The sequence below is a fragment of the Carcharhinus amblyrhynchos genome, chromosome 2 (genome assembly GCF_965287045.1).
Source record: "Carcharhinus amblyrhynchos chromosome 2, sCarAmb.v2.hapA, whole genome shotgun sequence".
In the NCBI taxonomy this organism is placed as follows: domain Eukaryota; kingdom Metazoa; phylum Chordata; class Chondrichthyes; order Carcharhiniformes; family Carcharhinidae; genus Carcharhinus; species Carcharhinus amblyrhynchos.
This window is the reverse complement of record NC_137325.1, coordinates 140,051,033-140,072,992: the sequence shown is the minus strand read 5'-3', so window position 1 is coordinate 140,072,992 and position 21,960 is coordinate 140,051,033. Positions and strand designations below refer to the sequence as shown.

The following is a 21,960-nucleotide window of genomic DNA, read 5'->3' as shown; positions in this document are numbered from 1 at the left end:
AAGCTTGGGTGACCGAAATTTCTTCTGTTTGAAGGTAGTTGCGCGTTTAAATGCGCAGCTGCCTCTGTGAATTGGGGATGTGTGACCCTGTTAATCCCTCCCACCACCAGCAAAAATGGGATGTGGCTGGGTTTGACAGACTTCAAGATTTTGGGCTCTGGTGCCATTTTGGCGAAGACATGGAACCTTTCTGGCTTTGCAAAAACTTAGGCATTTGTCAGAATTACCGTCCTCATCAGTCTGACACATGGCTCCTCCTGCAACAGCTCTTCCTCCCTCTTTTAGATCCTCATGTCGGCAGTATATTTCTAATATTCCCTGCTCTTATTATAACTAGATCATTGAATTGTGGAGGAAGATTAGCAAAAGATTATCGTCGGAAATTCCAACCTGTCTGCGTCAGGTGCTGCTGCAGTAAATGCACTTTTAGCTGAGCGCCAAAATCTCCATTCTTGCTGGCAATTGGATGGGAATGAAGGAGATTGGAGAATCCTGCCCTTTATGTTTTAGAATATTTTTAACCATTTGTCTGCAGGAAGGGTTTAGGGGAAAAGGTTACTTCTAACTATTGAAGTTTTAAGTCAAAATAATTGAAATACTAATGTTATTTCTTCATTAAATGTTTCAAAAAAAATACAATGAAACCTGTAAATTAGAAACACAAGGGACGTTGCATCAAGTATCCTTTATTTGCAGGTATCATTTTTAAAGTGGTTATTGTATGTACAGTAAATTAGATGAAAGTAAATATTGCAGGATTGGTGGCATCTCCTGTAACTTTTACCCTCACCTGAGATTGTGTCCAATTCTTGGTCCTGCTGGCTGGGTGTGATCTCAGTACATTTTTGTGTTTTTCATTGCCATCCCAGATTATTTTTCCTTGTCTTTAAATATGTGTTCAGTAAAAAACTGCTGGGGGAACTCTGCAGAAGGGGGCATGATTGAGCAGGGAACTCTGTGGGGGTTAGGGGGAAGAAGATTGGGGGGGAGGATGGTGCTACCTGAAGGTCAGCAGCAGTGCAACTGTTAATGAGAGTGCTCTCAGCTGAAAAATGGTAACAGCATTGTGGGAGACCTTGAGGGGAGTTTGAAGAGAAGTTGGAGGGAGGGTTTGTGGGGGCTGAGGAAGGTTAGAGGAGAGTGGGGTAGATTGGGTGGAGAGAGTTGTATGAGTGTTGGGAAGTTGAAGGGGATGTGAATGGGGAGGATAGAGTTGGGATTGTGGGGGGCTTGCAGAGGGGTGGAGGGCTGTTGTTGGGAAGGTTGGAGAGAGTTTTGAGGGTTAGGTGGGTCAATTAAATATTTCTAAAAAATTCTGTTTTGAATTTAAAGCAGCATATAAATAGCAATGTAAATTTTCAATATGCCCTAAAGTAGGTACAATTATAATGAAGTGCAGTGTTGATGTACCAGAGGCTTGAGAATCCTATGTGTCATCAAAATAAATGTAAGAAACTAAAAACCAGAAGTGATGCAAAATGGGGTTTTTACTCACAATCACCCTTTTTGACTTCTGTAAAGTTTCAGGAAAAAAATCTGTCAATCATTAAGAGATTGCTTAAAGTGAGGTTTTACAAATTTCTATTCGATCTTGCGCATAATCTAGCCAAAGGTAGTAACACTGTGGGACTAAAATTTCTCTGGGAGTGAGGATTCCTGATCATCCGTTGTACCTTTGGCAAGCAAAATCCATTGAAATCCCAAAGAAACAGCCTAATGGGTTTTTACCATAAAGGGGCTTTATAGAAATCCAATTCCAGTGCTTCTAGACATTTCTCTTGGAACTTCACTGTCACACTTTTTTTGCTGTTGGAATTTCTAATTTATTAAGTAAGCTTTTCCACTTGATCTTTCTGTTTCTCACACCTCGAGCAATTAGATCTTTTTTAATACTATTTGCACATGCGTTGAGTACAAATGTAATGAAACATTATAGGGAATCTGTGGATAGGCTGTAAATTCACAGTGCACAATGCAATTGTATGACAGTAGTTTAAGGCCAGAGAGATCAGAATGGAAAGGTTGCATTAGCTACAGAATTAAATTGTTTTGTAAATGTTGTGATTTTTTTGTAGCCACTTTCCTAACAATTGATTTGGCCTCCAGTTTCAATTGCTGCAGTCATTCTGCCTACTGGATGCAGCTGAAATGAAACAAAAAGAAAACCTATATTTATACAGCACCTTTCACGATGTTCAAAATTGCTTGACAATTAAATATTGCTGAGTTTAAGTCACTAGTATATATGCAATGTTATCAAATAGTGGAGCTGGCTCAAGGGGCAGAATGACTTACTCCTGCTCCCAATATGTATGTTTGTCATTTTGGATGAGATGAACTGGGCTAGGTGGTATTTCTCATCCATAATTATCTTGCGAACGGAGAGTGGAATCATGGCTGGAGTTCTTGTTTAATTTGTTGCCAAAGTAAGTTCACTGAGCAGGCTTTGTGTGGTGAAATTCATAAGAAGGATGCATAAATAGGCTCATGGTGAACCAGTAACTGGCATATGATTCTCAAGAGTCTTTTCCATTTACTTCAGTCTTTTTGTCTGCTTACCTATTATCCCACTGTATCTTGGTGCTTTTAATGAGTTGTTGAAATTTGTAAAACAAAAGTTGTATTGCATTGTAGATGTTAAAAATATATTGTAGTGAGAAGAATGAGCAATCAGCAGCATCTTCAGGCTTGTGTTCAAGGAAACACAGATTCAGTTGTGAACCGTTCAGTCTTTTGTCCTCTGGCTTCTTAAAGGTTGTGTCACACAGACACCTGAGAGCTCTAAAACTTCTTACCGACAGTGAAGACCTGAGTTGTTCAATCATTCCACTATATATTGAATCTTTCTTCCAATACAAATTTACTGTCATTGATGTGCAGAATATGCTAATGACGTCTGAGGCAATCTCTGAAATCAGTATTATCTGCTCAGTGTTATAAATGGCTAATGGGTTATTTTCCTGTCAGATTAACAACATTGCACAATGCTGTTAAACTAAGATTTGTACTCTCTAGTTTGTTTAGTAATTGCAGTGGGATCACCTACAGGATGCACATAAACTTAGTGCTGCGTTATATTGTTCCTGCTTTCAATATCAATGACTCATGCAGCACCTAATCTGAACAAGTGAGAGGTAGTGCATTTTGGAAGATCTAATACAGATAGGAAATATACAGTAAATGGCAAAACCCTTAAGAGTATTGATAGGCAAGCGATCTGAGTGTACAGGTTCACAGGTCACTGAAAGTGACAACGTAGGTGGGGAAAATAGTCAAGAAGGCATATGGTGTGCTTTCCTTCAACGACCAGGGCATTGAGTTTAAAAATAGGCAAGCCTTTGCAGCTTTATAGAACCTTAGTTAGGTCACACTTGGAATATAGTGTTCAATTCTGGTTGCTACATTACCAGAAGAATGTGGAGGCTCTGGAGAGGGTACAGAAAAGATTTACCAGGATGTTACCTGGTATGGAGGGCATTAGCTATGAGGAGAGGTTGGAGAGTCTTGGTTTGTTCTCACTGGAACGACAGACTTTGAGGAGGCAGCCTGATAGAAGTCTACAAAGTTACAACAGGCATGGACAAAGTGGATAGACAGAAGCATTTTCCCAGGGTGGAAGAGTCAGTTACTAGGGGGCATAGGTTTAAGATGCGAGTGGCAAGGTTTAAAGAAGATGTACGAGGCAGATTTTTTACACAGAGGGTGGTGGGTGCTTGGAACTTGCTGCTGGTGGAGGTAGTGGAAGCAAATACAATAGTGGCTTTCAAGGGGCGTCTTGACAAATACATGAATAGGATGAGGATGGAGGGATATGGTCCCCGGAAGGGAGGGGGTGGTTTTAGTTAAGTCGGGCAGCATGATCGGTGCTGACTTGGAGGGCTGAAGGGTCTGTTCCTGTGCTGTTATTTTCTTTGTTCTTAATATATACCATATTTGTAACCAGATGCCAACAATGAGTATTATCATTTTACCAGGACTTCTTTGTGGTTGTTTTGTGAATTGATTTGCAAATCTTGAAAGGGGAAAATATATCATGCATTATCAAGAAGAAGGGTTAAAGTTTGGCGGGGTGCTGGTGGATGGAAGCAGAAATAGATAAGGGATCTAGAAACAGGAGAAGCGCGAGAGCTGCTAATTTCTTTCCCTGCCCTGGCCGCAAGCGCAAATATTGAGATAATCTGATGTAGTGGCAATAATGGAAATGTGGCTTAAAATGATTTGGACTGAGTGCTTAAAATTCAGGGATACAAGATATGAAAAGGCAAAAAGGAAGTGACTGACAGAACTGATAAGGGAAGATTCCCATCCATGTCTGGCCAGGTTAACTTTGTAGTTGGGCGCCCGATACCTTGTAAAAGAGCTTTTTTTTTCTCCTGTCAGTCCTAAACACATTGCCTCCTCTGCTGATAATTGAATATTAAGTTCCCTAGCTGATGTAGTGGATTCAAACTCATGCCTCTGGAGCATGTCCAGGCTTTTGACTACTCATCCAGTGACATTACCTCCATATCTCCTTCAAAAAATGGCACCTCAATACTGTAGTGTCAACCTGGATTATTGTTCCGTAAATCCTGGAGTTTGAACCATCTGTCTCAGAGGCAAGGGAGAAGTTTAAGTTTATTTAATGTCACAAGTAGGCTTACATTAAAATTGCAGTGAAGTTACTGTGGTTGAAACTGGTAAACAGAAATTAATGCAAAGGTTATACTTTCCAATTTTACTTCTTGGAATTGGAAGCCAAAATGGAACTTTATGGAGAAATACCTATCATTGCAGTATTTAGCCTAGTTAAGTTCATCTCTTAACAAATGTAACATGTTCACTAAGAATGGAAGTCTTTCTAGCTAATGTTTGATTTGTGTGACAGGTCTTGACTTTGCTTGGCAAAATGGAACGTCTCCGAAGTTCTCCTGTTCATGCTAATATATCTTCAACCCTCAATTGCCATTTGGAAGCCATTCATGTCACTCAAGCACGTCGTAAAGATGAAATAATTAATGCTGCAAATCGTCAGCGACAAGGAGCACCTCGCTACAATGATGACAAGGGTAAGCAGTTCACAGTATATTAGCTTCAGGCATTGGTGATTGGAATTTAAGCAAAAGAGAATCGAGTGTGTTCTTGTTACAATATCACCCTTCTTTGTATGGGAAATTGAACAAATAGAACATTACAGTCATTCTGTCTGGCAAGTGGCAAGTCATAGTCAGAATCTAACCCTTTCAGAAACATTAGTCCCAATATTCTTCCCTTCACAATTTTGGGCATACCCGAAGCCAAGTTTTTTTTTGGTTAGCTTATAAAGCAGTATAAAATAGATAAAACATTGAGTTGACAACTTTCAAGTCTAATAAAAATGCAATATAAAATGTAACTATTGTTTCATATGCACAGATGAAAAGCTTTTGAGAAGCTTATAAACGTTGGACCACAAAGCTTCTACATGTGGCAGTGAGCTAGATATGTGTTGCTAATTGACTACTGACTGATTTCTAAAGAAATGTTTTGCTGTCTGTCATTTGCTATGTGTTCTTGTCCAGAGCTGACTTTGAGTCCTCTTGTTATCTGTAATAAATAATATCTTCGTTGCCTGTTTGCTTTTGCAGATGTTTTGGCCCTGGCAGCTGCCATAAAGGATTTAACTATGTCAACACGCAAGGCACGCACTGCTCTCTGGTGCGCATTGCAGATGGCCTTGCCAAAATGTTCCCTTGGGACACTAGTCAAGCAAGGTGAAATCGAAAAAGCACTAAAAGAGCTGGGTCAAGGGGGTGCTATCAAAAATGAGGACAAAAGATTCAGTGAAGAGAAAATGCAGGAGAGGCCTGAATCTGATCATGCTAGATATGCAGCAATAAAGATAGAAAATGATTGTAAGAGAGAAGTATGTTGAAAAAGTAACAGCTTTAAATGCAGCTGCTGTTCTATTTTGTGAGTTCTGCTGTGGAATATGTCAAACTATGGATGAAGTGTTTAAAGCAGTATTGAAGAATCTGCATTGTGTGAACTAGGATTAATGATGAGCCACACAAGTTTAAAAAAAATAGCTTCCCTAAATTTGAAATTATTCTGGTAATCTGAATGGTAAGGGCAAGTTGTATATCTGAGAAGAGAGAGGAGAAGGGATTTGGAAAGATATCGTTTGGTCATCAATTTCTAAGAAAATTTGAAAAGTGAAATTTGATCTCAGTACAGTGTGAAAATATCATTTTTGCTAACTTCTGTGAAATCCTGGTGCTACACCAGTTTGTGTTGTAATGAGCCAATTCAGTTGCATCAGAAAATTGGCAATTTCTATTTGAAACTGGTTTTTGGTGTATGTTAATATCACCAGATAGTAACCATATTGTTCAGGAAATTGCACCAAATCTTGTCTGGATTAGAGGAGAAACCAAATAATTGCTGTTTTTTTTCCTTATGACTTGAGACAAGAATTTAAAAAATGAGGTGAGAAATATTGAACATTTGTGACAATACGAAGGGAATACAGTACTGTTTGCAGTTTTATGTAGCATCCATTTTGGCCTGATTTTGGCATATTTGAGACCTGTAAAGAATTCTAGTAATTTACCTTTTTTACTTTGTAAACAGCAGTATAATTTCTACTATGAGTTGAATTTATTCAAACATCTCAATCAATGAAGCATGTTCTATAGACTTATTTTTTAATTAGTACTTTGGATTATGAACATTTACTGAAAGCTGAAAACATGTTCCGTTTTGATGAGATTTAATAACTGTCATTAGACCTATCCAACTAAAAGCTTAACACATAATCAGACGAACTGTAACATTGAGCTTTCTAAGCAAAAGTAATGGTGATAAAACCCACTAGATTTGGACTGATTTTTATATTCAATGGATTATTTATTTTCAAATTCCAGCTGAAATTCTGTGCATTGTTACAGAATTTGTTACAATCTTGCCTTTCTTTTAATTAGTTATGTAACCTGGTCAGAGCCTAAATTTAGTTTAAGCACTGGAACGTCTAAGCAGTACTGTTCACTTTCCATAGTATAAAAGGCTTAAAGGAGTTTAGAAAACCCAAATTGGGATCCTTTCCTATAAGGAAAAACTTTAGAAAATCAATTGCTTTTGATTACTTTAACTCAAATGTTACAGTTAACTCTACTTTGTAGTCACATGAATAAAGCAGATCATAGTGGCAAAGGAAATCCTCAAACCAAAAACAGAGCTGTTTGGAAAAAGAATATTTACCTAACTAAACAGCTGATAAAAGTTTCATAACTCAGAGGTTATGGAATTAGAGTTATAGGGTATATGATTTAACTATTTTGTTTTAGACTATTTTCTAAAGAAATACACAGTTATGTGCTTGTGCACCCAAGAATAATTTAGTTAATTATGTTAAGCACTTAAAAGCAGTCATCCGATTTTTAAATTGATGAATTATCTGGTCATAGAATTGTACATGCATCCACAAATATGGCTTAACTGCTCAAACAATTAAATGTGCATCACTAACTTTTAATTTTTTTTGAGCTCACTCTTCTTGCATTTGGACTCCAAAGAATGTGGTGAGGTTATTAAAAAACAAAATTTTATTGTAACATGTTTCATTACGGTTAACAACCCATGAAAGAAACCATATTTATAGCTATCTAAAACTAAAATTCTGCTAGTACCCACATATTCTCAAAAAAAAAACATTTTTCATTTTTAAACTTTTTGTTATTTTATATAATTACACTTATTAAGGTAATAATTCATAATAAGTACTGGCTCAGTCACAGGTTGTGTGGCAGATGAGGTGTATAAAGCAGGGGAGGATGTATTTCAGCTCCAGTTAAAAATGCTGAATGATTTGCATCATATTTTGTTTTCCGTTATTTTGGAGGAGGGGGGGAAATTTGTTAGAAACATAGAAAATAGGAGTAGGAGTACACTAATTTAGCTCCATTTAGCCTGCTCTGCCATTCAGTATGATCACAGCTGATCCTCTATCTCAACACCATATTGCAGCACACTCCCCATACCCTTTGACATCTTTAGAGTCTAGAAATTTCTCTATTCCCTTCTTAAATATATAGAGTGACTTGGCTTCTACAGCTTTCTGTGGTAGAGGATTTCAGAGTTTCACTATCCTCTGAGTGAAGAGATTTCTCCTCACCCCAGTCTTAAGTGGTCTACCTGTATCCTGAGACTGTGACCCCTTGTTCTAGATACCAATTCCCCCGCCATCCAGCGGAAACATCATTCTTGCATCCAGTTTGTTCTGCCATGTCAGAATTTTAAGTGTTTCAATGAGCTCCCCCTCATTCTTCTAAACTGCAATGAATGCAGGCCCAGTTGATCCAATCTCTCCTTGTACAACAATACTGTCGTCCCAGGAATCAGTTTGGTGAACACTGACTGCATTCCTCCTTTGGCAAGTATATCCTATCTTAGGTAAAGAGACCAAAACTGCACACAGTATTCCAGGTGTGGTCTTATCAGGTCCTGTACATCTACAGTAAGATAACTTTGCTCCTATACTTTTGCAGCAAAGGCTTGCCTTCTTATCTGCTTGCTGCACTTGCATGCTCACTTTCAGTGACTGGTGTACAAGGACACCCATATCCCTTTGCGCGTTAATGTTTCCCAATCTATCATCATTTAGCTTTTCTAATTTCACAAGTAGGATTCAGAAGAAATAATTTAATAAATTTACAGTCTTTCACTCATGAACATATTTCCTTCTAAGGAAAATAATTGCTGTTCACCACAAGTAAAATTAATGGTGACAGTCTTTCCCTTATTGATCATATTTTTCACTCTGGTAGGATTCACATGCATTTCTGCTGCCTTCTGCAGTATGGTTGACCAAGAAACTCTCCCATTCTTTTCATCAGGATTTGCAAGTTGATAATCTACCAGTTTGATCATATTGTTAATGCCATCAAATCGTGAAGTAGGCCTTGAACCTAGAGCTTTTGGCTCAGAAATGGGAATGGCATCACTGTGCACAAGACATCACTGTCTATTGGAGTACTGTCTTACTAAGAAAAGGACTCCATGGATACGTAAAATTTAAATATGCGTTATGTTAAACCATAGTATTTTTGATCGAGGGTGTTGGGGAAAACAAGAATTTTAATAACTAACGTTTTCTTTTGTCTTTAATCCTTTTCCCTCCCTATACCCCACACTTTTGTGAAGGAACGTTGAGTTAAATCCCTAGCAGTAATACTCATTTCCTTTCATCGTTGGCGAGAAAGCCTTTTCCAATGTTTTAAGGATTTTGCTGGAGAATTCCTTAATAATTACTGTTAAAAGTGGCATTTTTGCTACTCTTCTAATTTTATCTAGTGTAAATCTGCAGAAATGGTCACTTCAAACTTTACTGAAAAATTGATCTTAAAAACTTAAATCAAAAGATGCATAATTTATTAATATTACTTTTTTGTTAAAACAAAGGTTGGCCATGCATGTTGGGAGAGGATTTTCTGTTTGCTCTTAGCAAAATTGCAGGTGTATTCTTTATAAATTTGTTTGCTGTTACAAATAGTATTCACATGAAATCTTTCTTACCCCGTTCACTAATTGCTTTAAAAAATATACTATTTCTCGTGTCCTGAAAGGTACCCAATTTGATAATTACCTTGTGTATAAGCTTTGTCGATAAAGTTGGGGAAAAAGTGCAAGTTTAAGCAACCCACCTAAAAACTGCAAGACAGCTGTTGAATAGAACTTTAAACCACATTTGTATCATAATGCAAATTAGGCCAATATTAAATAAGATGTTGGTCAAAGAGGCATATTAGCTGCCCTGGTTTGAAACATATGCTCCTAATCTTAAATAGATGTGCTTTTCCTGCTGAATTGATGCAAATGCACTCAAAAATAATTATACTTATTATACCTGGATTGCTGATGTTGTTGAATTAGGATCTGGTGACAACTTTAATTTATCTATTTTGAGGCCTAGGAACAGATGCAAATCAAGAAACAAAAGTTTATTTGCTCATTTGAAAAGCATTATCTACCAGAACCCCATTGAATGCTTAGTTGAACTGAGGGATTAACTAAATTATAAACTGCTCTGCTAAAACGTAATCCAACGTGTTTAGCCTGATGTTTCCCATAGTGCAATCTTTGTAATATAGTCACCATCACTGCATTTCAGAACTAAAAGACTGAATGAATGGGTACAAGTGCTACATAACTTGAGTAATCTCATTTTAAGTCTATAAGTTGTATAAAAAGTTTTAAGAAAGAAAAAGAACTGTTACTCAGGATTAGTTCTTAGATTTACTAACCCTCTGCGGTGGGGAAATAAATGTAGTACTTATATTTGATCTAGCATGCACTTAATGAAAACAAAATTGATTCTTTAGTAATATCAGTTTACAGGATTATAATTTTTAAAGCATTCCATATATTTATTTTAATATTGATTCAATCTTAATTTAAATTCAGATTTAGTATCTAATGTACTGTATTAATGGGATCATTCTTGCCAAACCTTCCTAATAATCAGATTAACTGTTTACTCAGGAAATATATATTTAATATTTAGTTTTTTGGGTTATATGTGCAAAGTATTTTTCACAAATCTAACTATGTACAGTACTAGGTTACCAAAGCTATTTTTGTTTAACTGATTTATTTCTAGAATTCTGGAACCATTTTGTGACTGTAGACATTCTATTACCTAGAGCTAGTCACATGCTAGTTTTCATACTTCGGCTTAGACAATCAGAAGTCTTGCATCTTAAAGCTTTGTGAATGTAGAGAAGGATTAAAATATTTATAGGACTATTAATATAGGTCAAAAATTGTTTTTTCTTCCACATTACACTACTTGTTTGTCAATTTAATGCTTTTAATAAAAATGACCATATGATCTTATTTTTGAAAAATGGTATTATAAACCAGGTAGTATTCATAGTTTGTATTTGGAAAGATTGGCTCAGGGAGGAATCTCTTTGAGACTATTCTAACCATGAGATTAGATTTAAAGGCAACATAGTAGCACGCACTGAAATTACATGTTCTGCATACACATAAAATTATTGAAAAGGGCAGCACTGAGTGTCTTTGGATTTAACCATATTAAGATCTACATTTAAAAACAACCAGAAATCATCTGAAAAATGCAAGAGACAAAAGTCTAAAGAGCTTTCCAAATGTGACAGTATTTCATTTCACTTTATGTATTTTTAAAGATTTTTGTATGGAATGCGTTTTGTTCCTAATGTTTAAAATTAATTTCCTCGGCAGCCAGCATATACAAATTGTTAAGATTTAATTTAAATCTTATTACATTTAGTAAATCTGTATAGTTTAATTAAACCAACAAATTGTATTTTTCAAAACAGGATTGCATTTCATGCATGTTTATCCAAGAAAGTAAAGCATTTTTTTTTACTAATCTTAGTTTCATAACATAATACAGTTCAGTTTAGATATGCTCATATTGGAAAATCTTAACAGTTTAGAAATACATTCATTAATTGTTTGTGGACCATTTTATACTAACATATTAATCAATGAATAATAAATGTATGAACTGGAGTTTGCTTACAAAATAATAGTGACTGCTTTCTAAAAGTAAAGGTTTTGGGATGACAGGATCCCTAAAATGATAAATATTCATTCTTTTATGTATTGCCCAAAAATGTGTAACATTGCACAGTAAAAAGTTGGTGAGTGTTGGTATTTGGATTAAGGAAAACCGGTTAACAAATCAGTGCTGAGTTAATGCTTTCTAATAGAAAATTGAGGGAAGAGTGAAATACTCCGTACTGGCTTCCTTTTTGCAAAATTTACTTAATCCAATAATTTGTTCATTTATATCATATGAGAACAACTTTATCTTCTAATTAAATGGTGACACATAATCGATTTGAGCATTTAGGCTTTGGTTAAGCTCGCATGACTTCATATTGTGGTCAACCATAATCTAATTTTCATTGGTTCTGTTGAAAAGAGCTTCAATTGTAATTTGTGTAGGACCAATGACTGCCAGATTTCTAAAGGCAGGCTTGTACCTATAAAGCATCTTTCATGATCTCATTTGCTTTATAGTCCATGAGGCACTTTTGAAATGTGGTCACTATTGTAGGAAATGTGGCAGCCAATTTGTGCACAGCAAGCTCTGACAAAGAGCAATCTGACAATGATCAGATAGTGTTGATTGAAGGATAATCATTAGCCTCAACACCAAATCTAACTCTCCTGTTGTTCAAATAGTAGTTGGTTCTTTCACTTCCACATAGACGGGACCTTGGTTAAAGTCTCATCCGAATGACAACACCTCCAGCAGGGCAGTATTCTCTCAGTACCACACTGGAGTATAGACCTAGCTTTTCCTGCTGAAGTCTCTGGACTACATACAACTTCCTGATTCAGAGATAAGAATGCTATGAACTGAATCACAGCTTCAAATACATTTTACATTAAGAAGCTGTTTTAAAATTGCTGTTATATGCTAATAAAACAGCTGGCACTATGTTAGTATGGCATGAGGTGAGATTGCATATTTAAGGGCTATTTAAATTGCTTTCCTATGTCCTAAAATGCATAGTCTGCCTAATAAAATTGAGTTTTTTAACTGTTGGTCCTCCCAGTCATCTAATGGTAAACAAAATCCAAATTCTGCAAACTTTAGCTCTCAATCTGTTGCATTAAAAAACTCTTAAAGCATGCTGGGCCAATAACATGAAAAAAATCCATCTTGCACAATTCTTTTCCTTAATTACACTCATGGTACCCAGTCATAGCAATTTCTAATTTAATACTGCAACACAAAACTCTTAAAATTATGTATATGTTGAAATACCTTAAAGATAAATATTCTGTTTTGCTCTCTGGTTAGCCCACTTAACTTTAATTGACAGAAAATTGAGGGCTTTCAAGCACAGAAGTGGAAACTTTATAAGCCAATCTTCAGTTAAAGTTTGTGGTCACATATATCGGACCCTAAAGGCTACACACATTCAAACTGTAGTTATATTTATCACTTTATTCACAATTAAAAATCCATGCTGTCGGAACACTTTTTCCATTCTGAATTACCCAATTTATTTTTTATTAATGCATTAATTGAACTGATAACTGTCACCAATTTGGGATTATTTGGGGATAGAAGTAGTTTTCTATAAGAAAGGTGAATTTAGAAATCAAGAATTGAACTTGTTGAAACATTCCTCAATATATTAATCTCTGAAAAGAATGAATACATTTCACCTTTCTGGTTAGTATGGTCCATACAATAACTTTACAACATTCTGAATTTATAAAGGAATACGGTTTACAGTCAAAATCCACAGAAATCAGTGCTGCCTTTTATAACCTAGATTGCAACATGCCTTTGTATAATAGGTTTACAGTTCTCATTTTTGGTATAAATTTTATGGAAATAGTTTGCTACAGATTTTAATAAAGCATTAAAACCGTACACATTTAAATGTACGGCAGTGTGATGAAGGGAATAAAAGATGATTTGCTTGTGCATTTTTGAAAATCTTAGATTTTGTTTACACAAATTTATTTTTGTAGCCATACTGGATTGTGCTCTAGTGATGAATGTATTGGGCATTGTAGATTACTTTTTTGGGTTATGTGTGTTAATTTGTATTCATGGTGTGTGTAATCTTTCTAAATCATTTTGATGTGTATTTTAAATATGGTAATGTGCCTTTTACTGATAATATTTTATTTTAAATGGTAAAAAGCTGTATGTATGTTGGATTCAGCAGCTTTATAATTCCACTTGTTATTACTGATAGTTAAAATGTTGTTAGTTTCTGCTAGCTGTTCACGGAAGATCAGTTATATAATATCTGACAATGTATAGCTAACAGTGTAGCATGCTAATTTTCTTAAATGTATTTGTATTAGTCTGGTTCAGTAAAAGGCATGAGGCACTTGCTTAATTGTGAAATCAATCAACCTTCACTGGTATTTAATGGCATGGAATGTAATTTATGCAATAATCTACAAACTGTATTCTCATCAAATGAAGAGTATGCTATCCATAATGTCAGTATGTTCTATCTTAGATCAGTGTGAAATTTGCGAACAATAGTTTTTAGGTGCTAGAATGTCATGAAGCGCTTACATACTTTCCCCTTTCTCACTGAATTTGTTCATCTAAAAAAAGGGGTTTGCCCTTGACACTTCTGCCCCAGTTTGAAAATTAAAGCATTTGCGGTACTTCAGTAATTCCAAGCTTTTAAATATAATATGTTTAATCATGTCTTTTGCCTTGATCATCAATATTAGTTTTAATACAATATACAGGAAATTTAGTTTGCCTGAGTAAGAATGTTGATATGTTTGCCCCACAAATAAGAATACTTAATTTATACACAGGGGAAATGTAATTATCATAATTTGTTAGATATTCATCGACAAAGAGGGACCATTTTCAAAAGCCAAATAATTTGAGCTTTGACTAGTTAATCTTTTTACTGCACTTTTCTTAGTCAACGTGGTCGTTAACCATTGCAACTAATTTTTTTTGAATGACATTTTTATTTAACTGTGTTAGCCAGAGACAAACTGGAACTGAGCATGTTTCTAAATCACTGAATTTCTAGAATACTTGTATGATTCACTTATAATAGGAATTTCCATGATTTCCTTAAGGTAGAAGAGTTCAGTGACTTAAGACCAATGTGCATTTGCAGACTTCTCCTGTGACAGTGGGGTGCTAGAAAAGATGTCATGATATTGACTTTTAGGGGATAAAAATGTTCACTAAAAGATGCTGTCACCATATACTGGATATACCAGGAAGAAAATAACCTATATTGCTGCTCTATAAATATTGTGACAAAGGTTTAATATTTTAGTTCCAGTTGATAGAATCATGTGGTTGGGTTGCTCTGTGCTGGAGATGTTCCACAGATGTACAAAATGTGGTTTAATCTGTAAGTTCAGTCATTACTTATCTCAAAAAAAGAACAAGGACTTTCAGAGGAGAAGTCAGCAGTACGTACATATTGTGTCAACCAATCATAAAGTTATGTTAATGAATGCCATTTAATTATAAATGTACTGTCTTTGTGAATCACTTAAAACAATGTTCTTGTGTTACAAATGTTACTGAATTCAGTCTCGCTAACAAACAAATTATTGTTTATTGCAGTCAGCCGTGGCTTTCAAGTGCTGAATTATTTTAAAAGTTACTGTTTATATTTAACTGGGGCATGTAGCAGCTTTGGAGCTCTGTTAAAAAACAAAAGTTTGAAAATTAGCACATTACTGCAAAGAAATAAAAGTTTAAATTAGTTTGATGTTAACCTTTTTGATTGTTTTTAATCTTGAGTATGAAACTTATCCTGTAAACATACAGCAGCAGCTTTTAACAAAGCATTGCATTTTTGAAAATCAGACATTTTTACCTCAGAAGACCATTTCATTCTCAAAAGAGGGGGTATCATAGAATCTCAACAATGCAAAAGAAGGCCATTCAGCCCATTGAGTCTGCACTGACTCCCCAAAAGGGCATCTTACCCAGCCCTCTTTCCATCCTTGTAACCCCATGCATTTGCCCTGGCCAATCCACCGAACCTGCACATCTTTGGACTGTGGGAGGAAAGCAAAGCAGCTGAAGGAAACTTGTGTAGATATGGGAAGAACGAACAAATTCCACACAGTCACCCAAGGCTGGAATCAAACTCAGGTCCATGGCATTGAGAGGCAGCACTGCTATCCACCCTGAATTGTCAGATTTGCAATTATTTCATCGTTATTTTTAAAAATAGACCTTTGACCATTGCTGGACTAATGATACAGAGGCCAGGACTAAAGCCCTGGGCTCTTGAGTACAAATCCTACGATGGCAGCTGGGGAATTTAGTTTATCATTCCAGATTTTGGCTTTGGAGGGAGTGCAGAGGAGGTTCACTAGGTTGATACCGGAGTTGAGGGGGTTGAACTATGAAGAGAGGCTGAATACACTGGGCTTGTACTCGTTGGAGTTTAGAAGGATGAGGGGGGATCTTATAGAGACGTATAAGATAATGAAGGGGATGGATAGGGTAGAGGTTGAGAGGTTCTTCCTGCTCAGAAAGGACAGCAGGACTAGAGGGCACAGCCTCAAGATAAGGAGGGGGGGGCGCAGTTTAGAACGGAGTTAAGGAGGAACTTCTTCACTCAAAGGGTGGTGAATCTCTGGAATTCTCTGCCCATTGAAGTGGTGGAGGCTACCTCGCTAAATATATTTAAGACGCGGGTAGATAGGTTTTTGGTAGGCAAGGGGATTAAGGGTTATGGGGAGAAAGCGGGAAAGCGGAACTGATCCACTTCAGATCAGCCATGATCTTACTGAATGGTGGGGCAGGCTTGAGGGGCTAGATGGCCTACTCCTGCTCCTATTTATGTTCTTACGTTCTTATGATTTATTAATTCAATCTCTTAACGATAAAACTACTGGACTGTTGCCTCATCTGTTTCGTTAATGTCCTTCAAGGCAAAAAACGTCCCACTTGTTACTCCAGACTCACAGCAATGTAATTGACTCTTAACTGTCCTCTGAAATGGCCAAGCAGACAATTCAGTTGTATCAAACTACCACAGAAAAGTTAAGTAAAACTGGACAGACAACCCAGCAATGATCCAGGCTCCAGAAATGACAAAGGCATGCTCTGCACTGTTAACTTGTCCAACAAACAACAGTCTGATTAGCTCATGAAGAGAGATTAAATAGACTATTTGTACTTGTTAAGACTTTAGAAGGCTGAGGGGGGATTCTCTATAAGAAGGGGCTAGATAGGGTAGAGGTAGAGAGATTCTTCACGCTTAGAAAGGATAGCAGAACTAGAGGGCACAGCCTCAAAATAAGGGGGGGGGGTCAGTTTAGAACAGAGTTGAGGAGGAACTTCTTCACTCAAAAGGGTGGTGAATCTTTGGAATTCTCTGCCCATTGAAGTGGTGGAGGCTACCTCACTGTATATAAGTCACGGGTAGATAGATTTCTGATAGACAAGGAAATTGAGGGTTATGGGGAGAAAGCGGGAAAGTGGAACTGATCCACTTCAGATCAGCCATGATCTTATTGAATGGCGGGGCAGGCTTGAAGGGCTAGATGGCCTACTCCTGCTCCTATTTCTTATGTTCTGATAGTTGTGCACACTAAATCAGGCTGACAACCAATTCCCCAGGTATGTCATCACCAACCCTGGGTATTTATAGTCTCACAGGCATGACAGGCCCACCAAGGCAGTCATAGGTACTCTACAGGTAGGAGGGAGTAGTTCTGTGATTTCTCAATATTGACACCCATGAGGTTTCATGACATCAGGTCACACATGGGTAAGGAAAATCCTGTTGATTATCACCGACAGCTTGGGTCAGCTGATGAATCTGTGCTCATGTTGGGAGGCAAAATCCCATCTGCACACTGAAGATACCACCAATTGTATTATATAGTGTTATCGTCATGCTCAATGGGATATTGATATGGCAGCTCAGAACTGAGCATCTGTGAGGTGCTACAGGCCTCCAGCAACAGCAGAATTGTATTCAGCCACAATATGTAATCTCATGGCCTGGCATATATGCTTCATTTCCATCATTAGCATCAAGCTACGGGACCAACTTTGATTCAATGACAAGTGTAGAAGAACATTCCAGGTGCAGGAGCAGGTGTACCTAAAAATAACATGCCAACATAGTGAAAGGAGGAGTACACGCAAGTGAAATAGCAGGTACAGCATGCTTTTGCATACAATTGTATACACAACAGAGTGATCTCACAACTAAAGGACCAGATCTCTTAAAAACTGGCTGTGCTTTGCCTGAAGCTAGGGGCCTGTTTGCCGTATTTGATCAAGTAAACGTCCTGAAGTGGTGTGTTAATTGCCACAAGTCGGCCACATATTACTGAACAGGCAGCACATCTGAGGCTCACCCACTTCCAGAAAAATAGTCATTCAAGTGTCTTATTCTGCTTCTGCTGCTACATTAGCTATGACAGAAGAAAGCCAAGTGGCTAGCCCAGCTGATTTTACCATGGGCCGGTGTTGGCCCAGGAAGAGGAGCATGATCTTTGGGAGTCACCCCCAGCCAAAAAAGCCCTTTTAACCCTCCACCTCAGGCCTCCTAAATACGGCCCCCACACACCCCTCATTTTTGTCTGCCAACCAAACCTGCCAATACATTGAACTTGCCTCTCAGTCCATGCCCATCATTGCTTCTTGGGGAACTGCCTGCAGTGTCAATAGTGAATACTGCTTGATCATGGTCCTGTTAGGACCAAGCAGCTGCCAGCCAATCATCTTGGGGTGGAAGTCTTTACAACTGACTTTGTTTCCAGCAAAATTTGTCTGTGCCCAATACTTTTTTTTTGTTCACAATCACTTAATAAATATCAACTAACATTTAATGTGAAACTTTACAGTCTTTCTCCTTAACCAAAGCTTGACAAATTATTATTAATATCCTTGAGGGAAGGAAATCTACCTGAGTCTGGTTTTAATATGATTCCACACCTATAGCAATGTGGTTGATCTTTGACTGGTCCAGAGTACCTTTGAGGGTACTAGAATAGAAACCCCAAATTATGTTATGAATCCTGACTAGACCCCAACAGTGTTTCTATTTTGGCATTCACCCCAAAAGTCTTTCTATTTAATATTAGTGTGAGGATAATATGTTTCACTCCAGGTGTGGTTCTATTGACACATGAGGAAGTTTTTATCAATACATACTTTATTTAACAAAACAGTTTAATTATAACAAATGAATTATCTTAACTTTTATCAATTGAAATACTCAAGTATGACAAGAAACAACTTTTAACTGCCAATCTATCTCTGTTAGTTCCGATTCAGCAAAGATTCCTCTTATAGACTTAAACTCCTCTTCAAAATCAGTTAGCAACATACAGGCTTTTGGGCATGGGCTGCCAGTCCTGATGCCTCCACAACAGTTCTGGAGAGAAGGAGATCTATCTCTCGTAGCGGGTCCCGAACAGTAGGTTCCAGAAAGAGAGGTCTTTCAGAACATGGCAGTAGCTGCCTGTTTTTCCCTGTAAGCTTAGCTTCTCCCCTTAAGCACATGACTGTCATGCTTAGACAGGGTAGATTCATAAAGAATGCTCCCAGTGATGGGGGAATCCAGAACTAAGAGCAAAGAACAAATAAAATTACAATACAAGAACAGGCCTTTCGGCCCTCCAAGCCTGCACCGACCATGCTGCCCTGACTAAACTAAAACCCACTAGCCTTCCAGGGACTGTATCCCTCTATTCCTATCCTATTCACATATTTGTCAAGACAAATTCATGATCATATCTGCTTCTACTACCTCCCCTGGCAGCAAGTTTCAGGCATTCACCATCCTGTATGTAAAAAACATGCCTAGGGGTCATAGTTAGAGGATAAAGGGGTAAGCCTTATAGGACTGGGGTGAGGAGAAATTTCTTCACCCAGAGAGTGGTGAATCTAGAATTCACGACCACAAAATGTAGTTGTTGCCAAAACATGATTTCAAGAAGAAATTAGATATAGCTCTTGGGGCTAAAGGGATCAAGGGATATGGGGAAAGGTGGGATTCGGGTATTGAGTTCGATGATCAGCCATGATTAAAATGAGTGGCGGAGCAGGTTCGAAGGGCCAGATGGTCTATTCTTGCTTCTATTGTCAATGTTTCTATGTCAATCAGCCTAATTAAAATCCTACTCTGAAACCCCAGGGGGAAAAAAAAACAAAAATGTATTAACTGAGATTAAGACAAACACATCCCTAGCTGAAATCAATCATTAGCCTGCGAGCTCCCTGGTGCAGACAAATCGGCACTATGTAAAACCACTTAATTTTAAGCATACCCCTCACAAAAAACATGATATAAATACATTTCTTAAAGGCACAGTATCATCACACTGGACAGCCAGTCAGTTGTCTCAAGCCACTATAATGAGAATAAAACCAGGTGGACTATCTGGCATTGAACGTGACACTGATTTGATGATAAAGGCAAACCCAACTCAGACCCAGATTCAAAGTCCTCCTTGTTAATATTTGGGGAGCTGCCACATTGGGAACTGAACCACAAACTAGCTTGATAGGCAACGGGCCTATCAATTGTCATACTCCAAGAATCATATCTTTCAACAAACCTCTTTCCACATTCCTCTTTGATCCTCCCTGGGTATGTCCTGTCCCATCGGCAGGACATACCCACCAGAGGTGCCACCACAATACTAGGGGGAGGGAGTGGCCATAGCATTCTTCAACACTGACTCTGGATCTCAGGAAGTCTCAAGGCATCATAGAACATAGAACATTACAGTGCAGTACAGGCCCTTCGGCCCTCAATGTTGCGCCAACCAGCCGAACCAATCTAATGACCCTCTAACCTAAACTATTCCAATGTTATCCATATGCCTATCCACTGACCATTTGAACGCCCTTAAAGTTGGCGAGTCCACAACTGCTGCAGGCAGGGCATTCCACGCCCTTACTACCCTCTGAGTAAAGAACCTACCCCTGACATCCGTCCTATAACTACGACCTATTAATTTAAAGCTATGTCCCCTCGTGTTAGCCATCACCATCCGAGGAAAAAGGCTCTCACTGTCCGCCCTATCCAATCCTCTGATCATCTTGTATGCCTGAATTAGGTCACCTCGTAACCTTCTTCTCTCTAATGAAAATAACCTCAAGTCCCTCAGCCTTTCCTCATAAGACCTTCCCACCATACCAGGCAACATCCTGGTAAACCTCCTCTGCACCCTTTCCAATGCCTCCACATCTTTCTTATAATGCGGCGACCAGAACTGTATGCAACCCTCCAAGTCCAATATTCTGTACTCCTGTTACCTTACCAAAGTGAATCACCTCACACTTTTTCACATTAAACTCCATTTGCCACCTCTCGGCCCAGCTCTGCAGCTTATCTATGTCCCTCTGCAAACTGTAACATCCATCCTCACTGTCTACAACTCCTCCAACTTTGGTGTCATCAGCAAATTTACTAATCCATCCTTCTACAACGTCATCTCTTCTACACCTTCATCAAGTAAAACATGAGCACGAAAACCTCCAACTAATTACCATCCATTCTCAGATGATGATCCACCATGTTGAACATCACTCGAGAGAAGACTTTTAATTCCAGATTTTCACTGAATTCAAATTTCACCATTTGCCATGATACGTTTCGAACATAGGTGCCTCAGAGCTACACCTGGGTCTCTGGATTACTAGTTCAGTGACATTACCACTGTGCCACCACCTCTTCCCACCATTCTCATGCCCTCAATTGGAAGGGGTGCACACCTGGTTTAACCATATAAAGACAATTGTGAGATGCTTGAGGGCTTCTTTCTCATTAAAACTGAGATCATTTGGTTCTCTGCTCACCAAATCAAACTGTCTTTCTTTTTTATCTCCCTTCATGTCCCACCTAACTGCCATGGTGGCACGATGTTTAGCATTGCTGCTCCACAACACCAACCCAGGTTTCATTCCCAGCTTGGATCACTATCTATGCGGCATTTGCATGTTCTCCCTGTGTCTGCGCGGGCTACCTCTGGGTGCTCCGATTTTCTTCCACAGTCTGAAAGACCTGCTGGTTAGGTGCATTGGGTCTGCTAAATTCTCCCTCAGTGTACCCGAACAGGCACTGGAGTGTGGCAACAAGGGGATTTTCACAGTCACTTCATTGCAGTGTTTAACGTAAGCAGACTGCTGTCTAATAGATAAATTTTAACTTGGCTTGAGACAATTCACACCTCTTTAACCTGTGATTATCTCTCTCCACAAGCATTATCTGCACCTATAAAGACTTAATTACCAGTAAACACTCGCATTCCAACCATTAGCTTGCAACTGAGTCTGTGTCTATATATGCCCTGTTGGTGTGCCCAACGCTCCTCTTACCTGACGAAGGAGCAGCGCTCCGAAAACTCGTGCTACCAAATAAACCTGTTGGACTTTAACCTCGTGTTGTGAGACTTCTTACTGCGCCCACCCCAATCCAACACCGGCATCGCCACATCATAAAT

At 38.1% G+C, this 21,960-nt stretch overlaps 1 protein-coding gene across 4 annotated transcripts in view; it reads left to right on the top strand.

Annotated features, from left to right (window-relative positions):
* Positions 1-15,251, top strand: part of LOC145359003 (meiosis-specific coiled-coil domain-containing protein MEIOC-like) — an 82,474-nt gene extending 67,223 nt beyond the window's left edge. For all 4 annotated transcript variants that reach the window (XM_080213374.1, XM_080213364.1, XM_080213381.1 and 1 more), the window contains 2 exons: positions 4,868-5,048; positions 5,607-15,251. In XM_080213374.1, the coding sequence (XP_080069500.1) occupies positions 4,868-5,048; positions 5,607-5,893 (468 nt within the window). In that variant the 3' untranslated portion in view covers positions 5,894-15,251. The remainder of the gene's footprint in view (positions 1-4,867; positions 5,049-5,606) is intronic.
* The last annotated feature ends 6,709 nt before the right edge of the window (positions 15,252-21,960 follow it).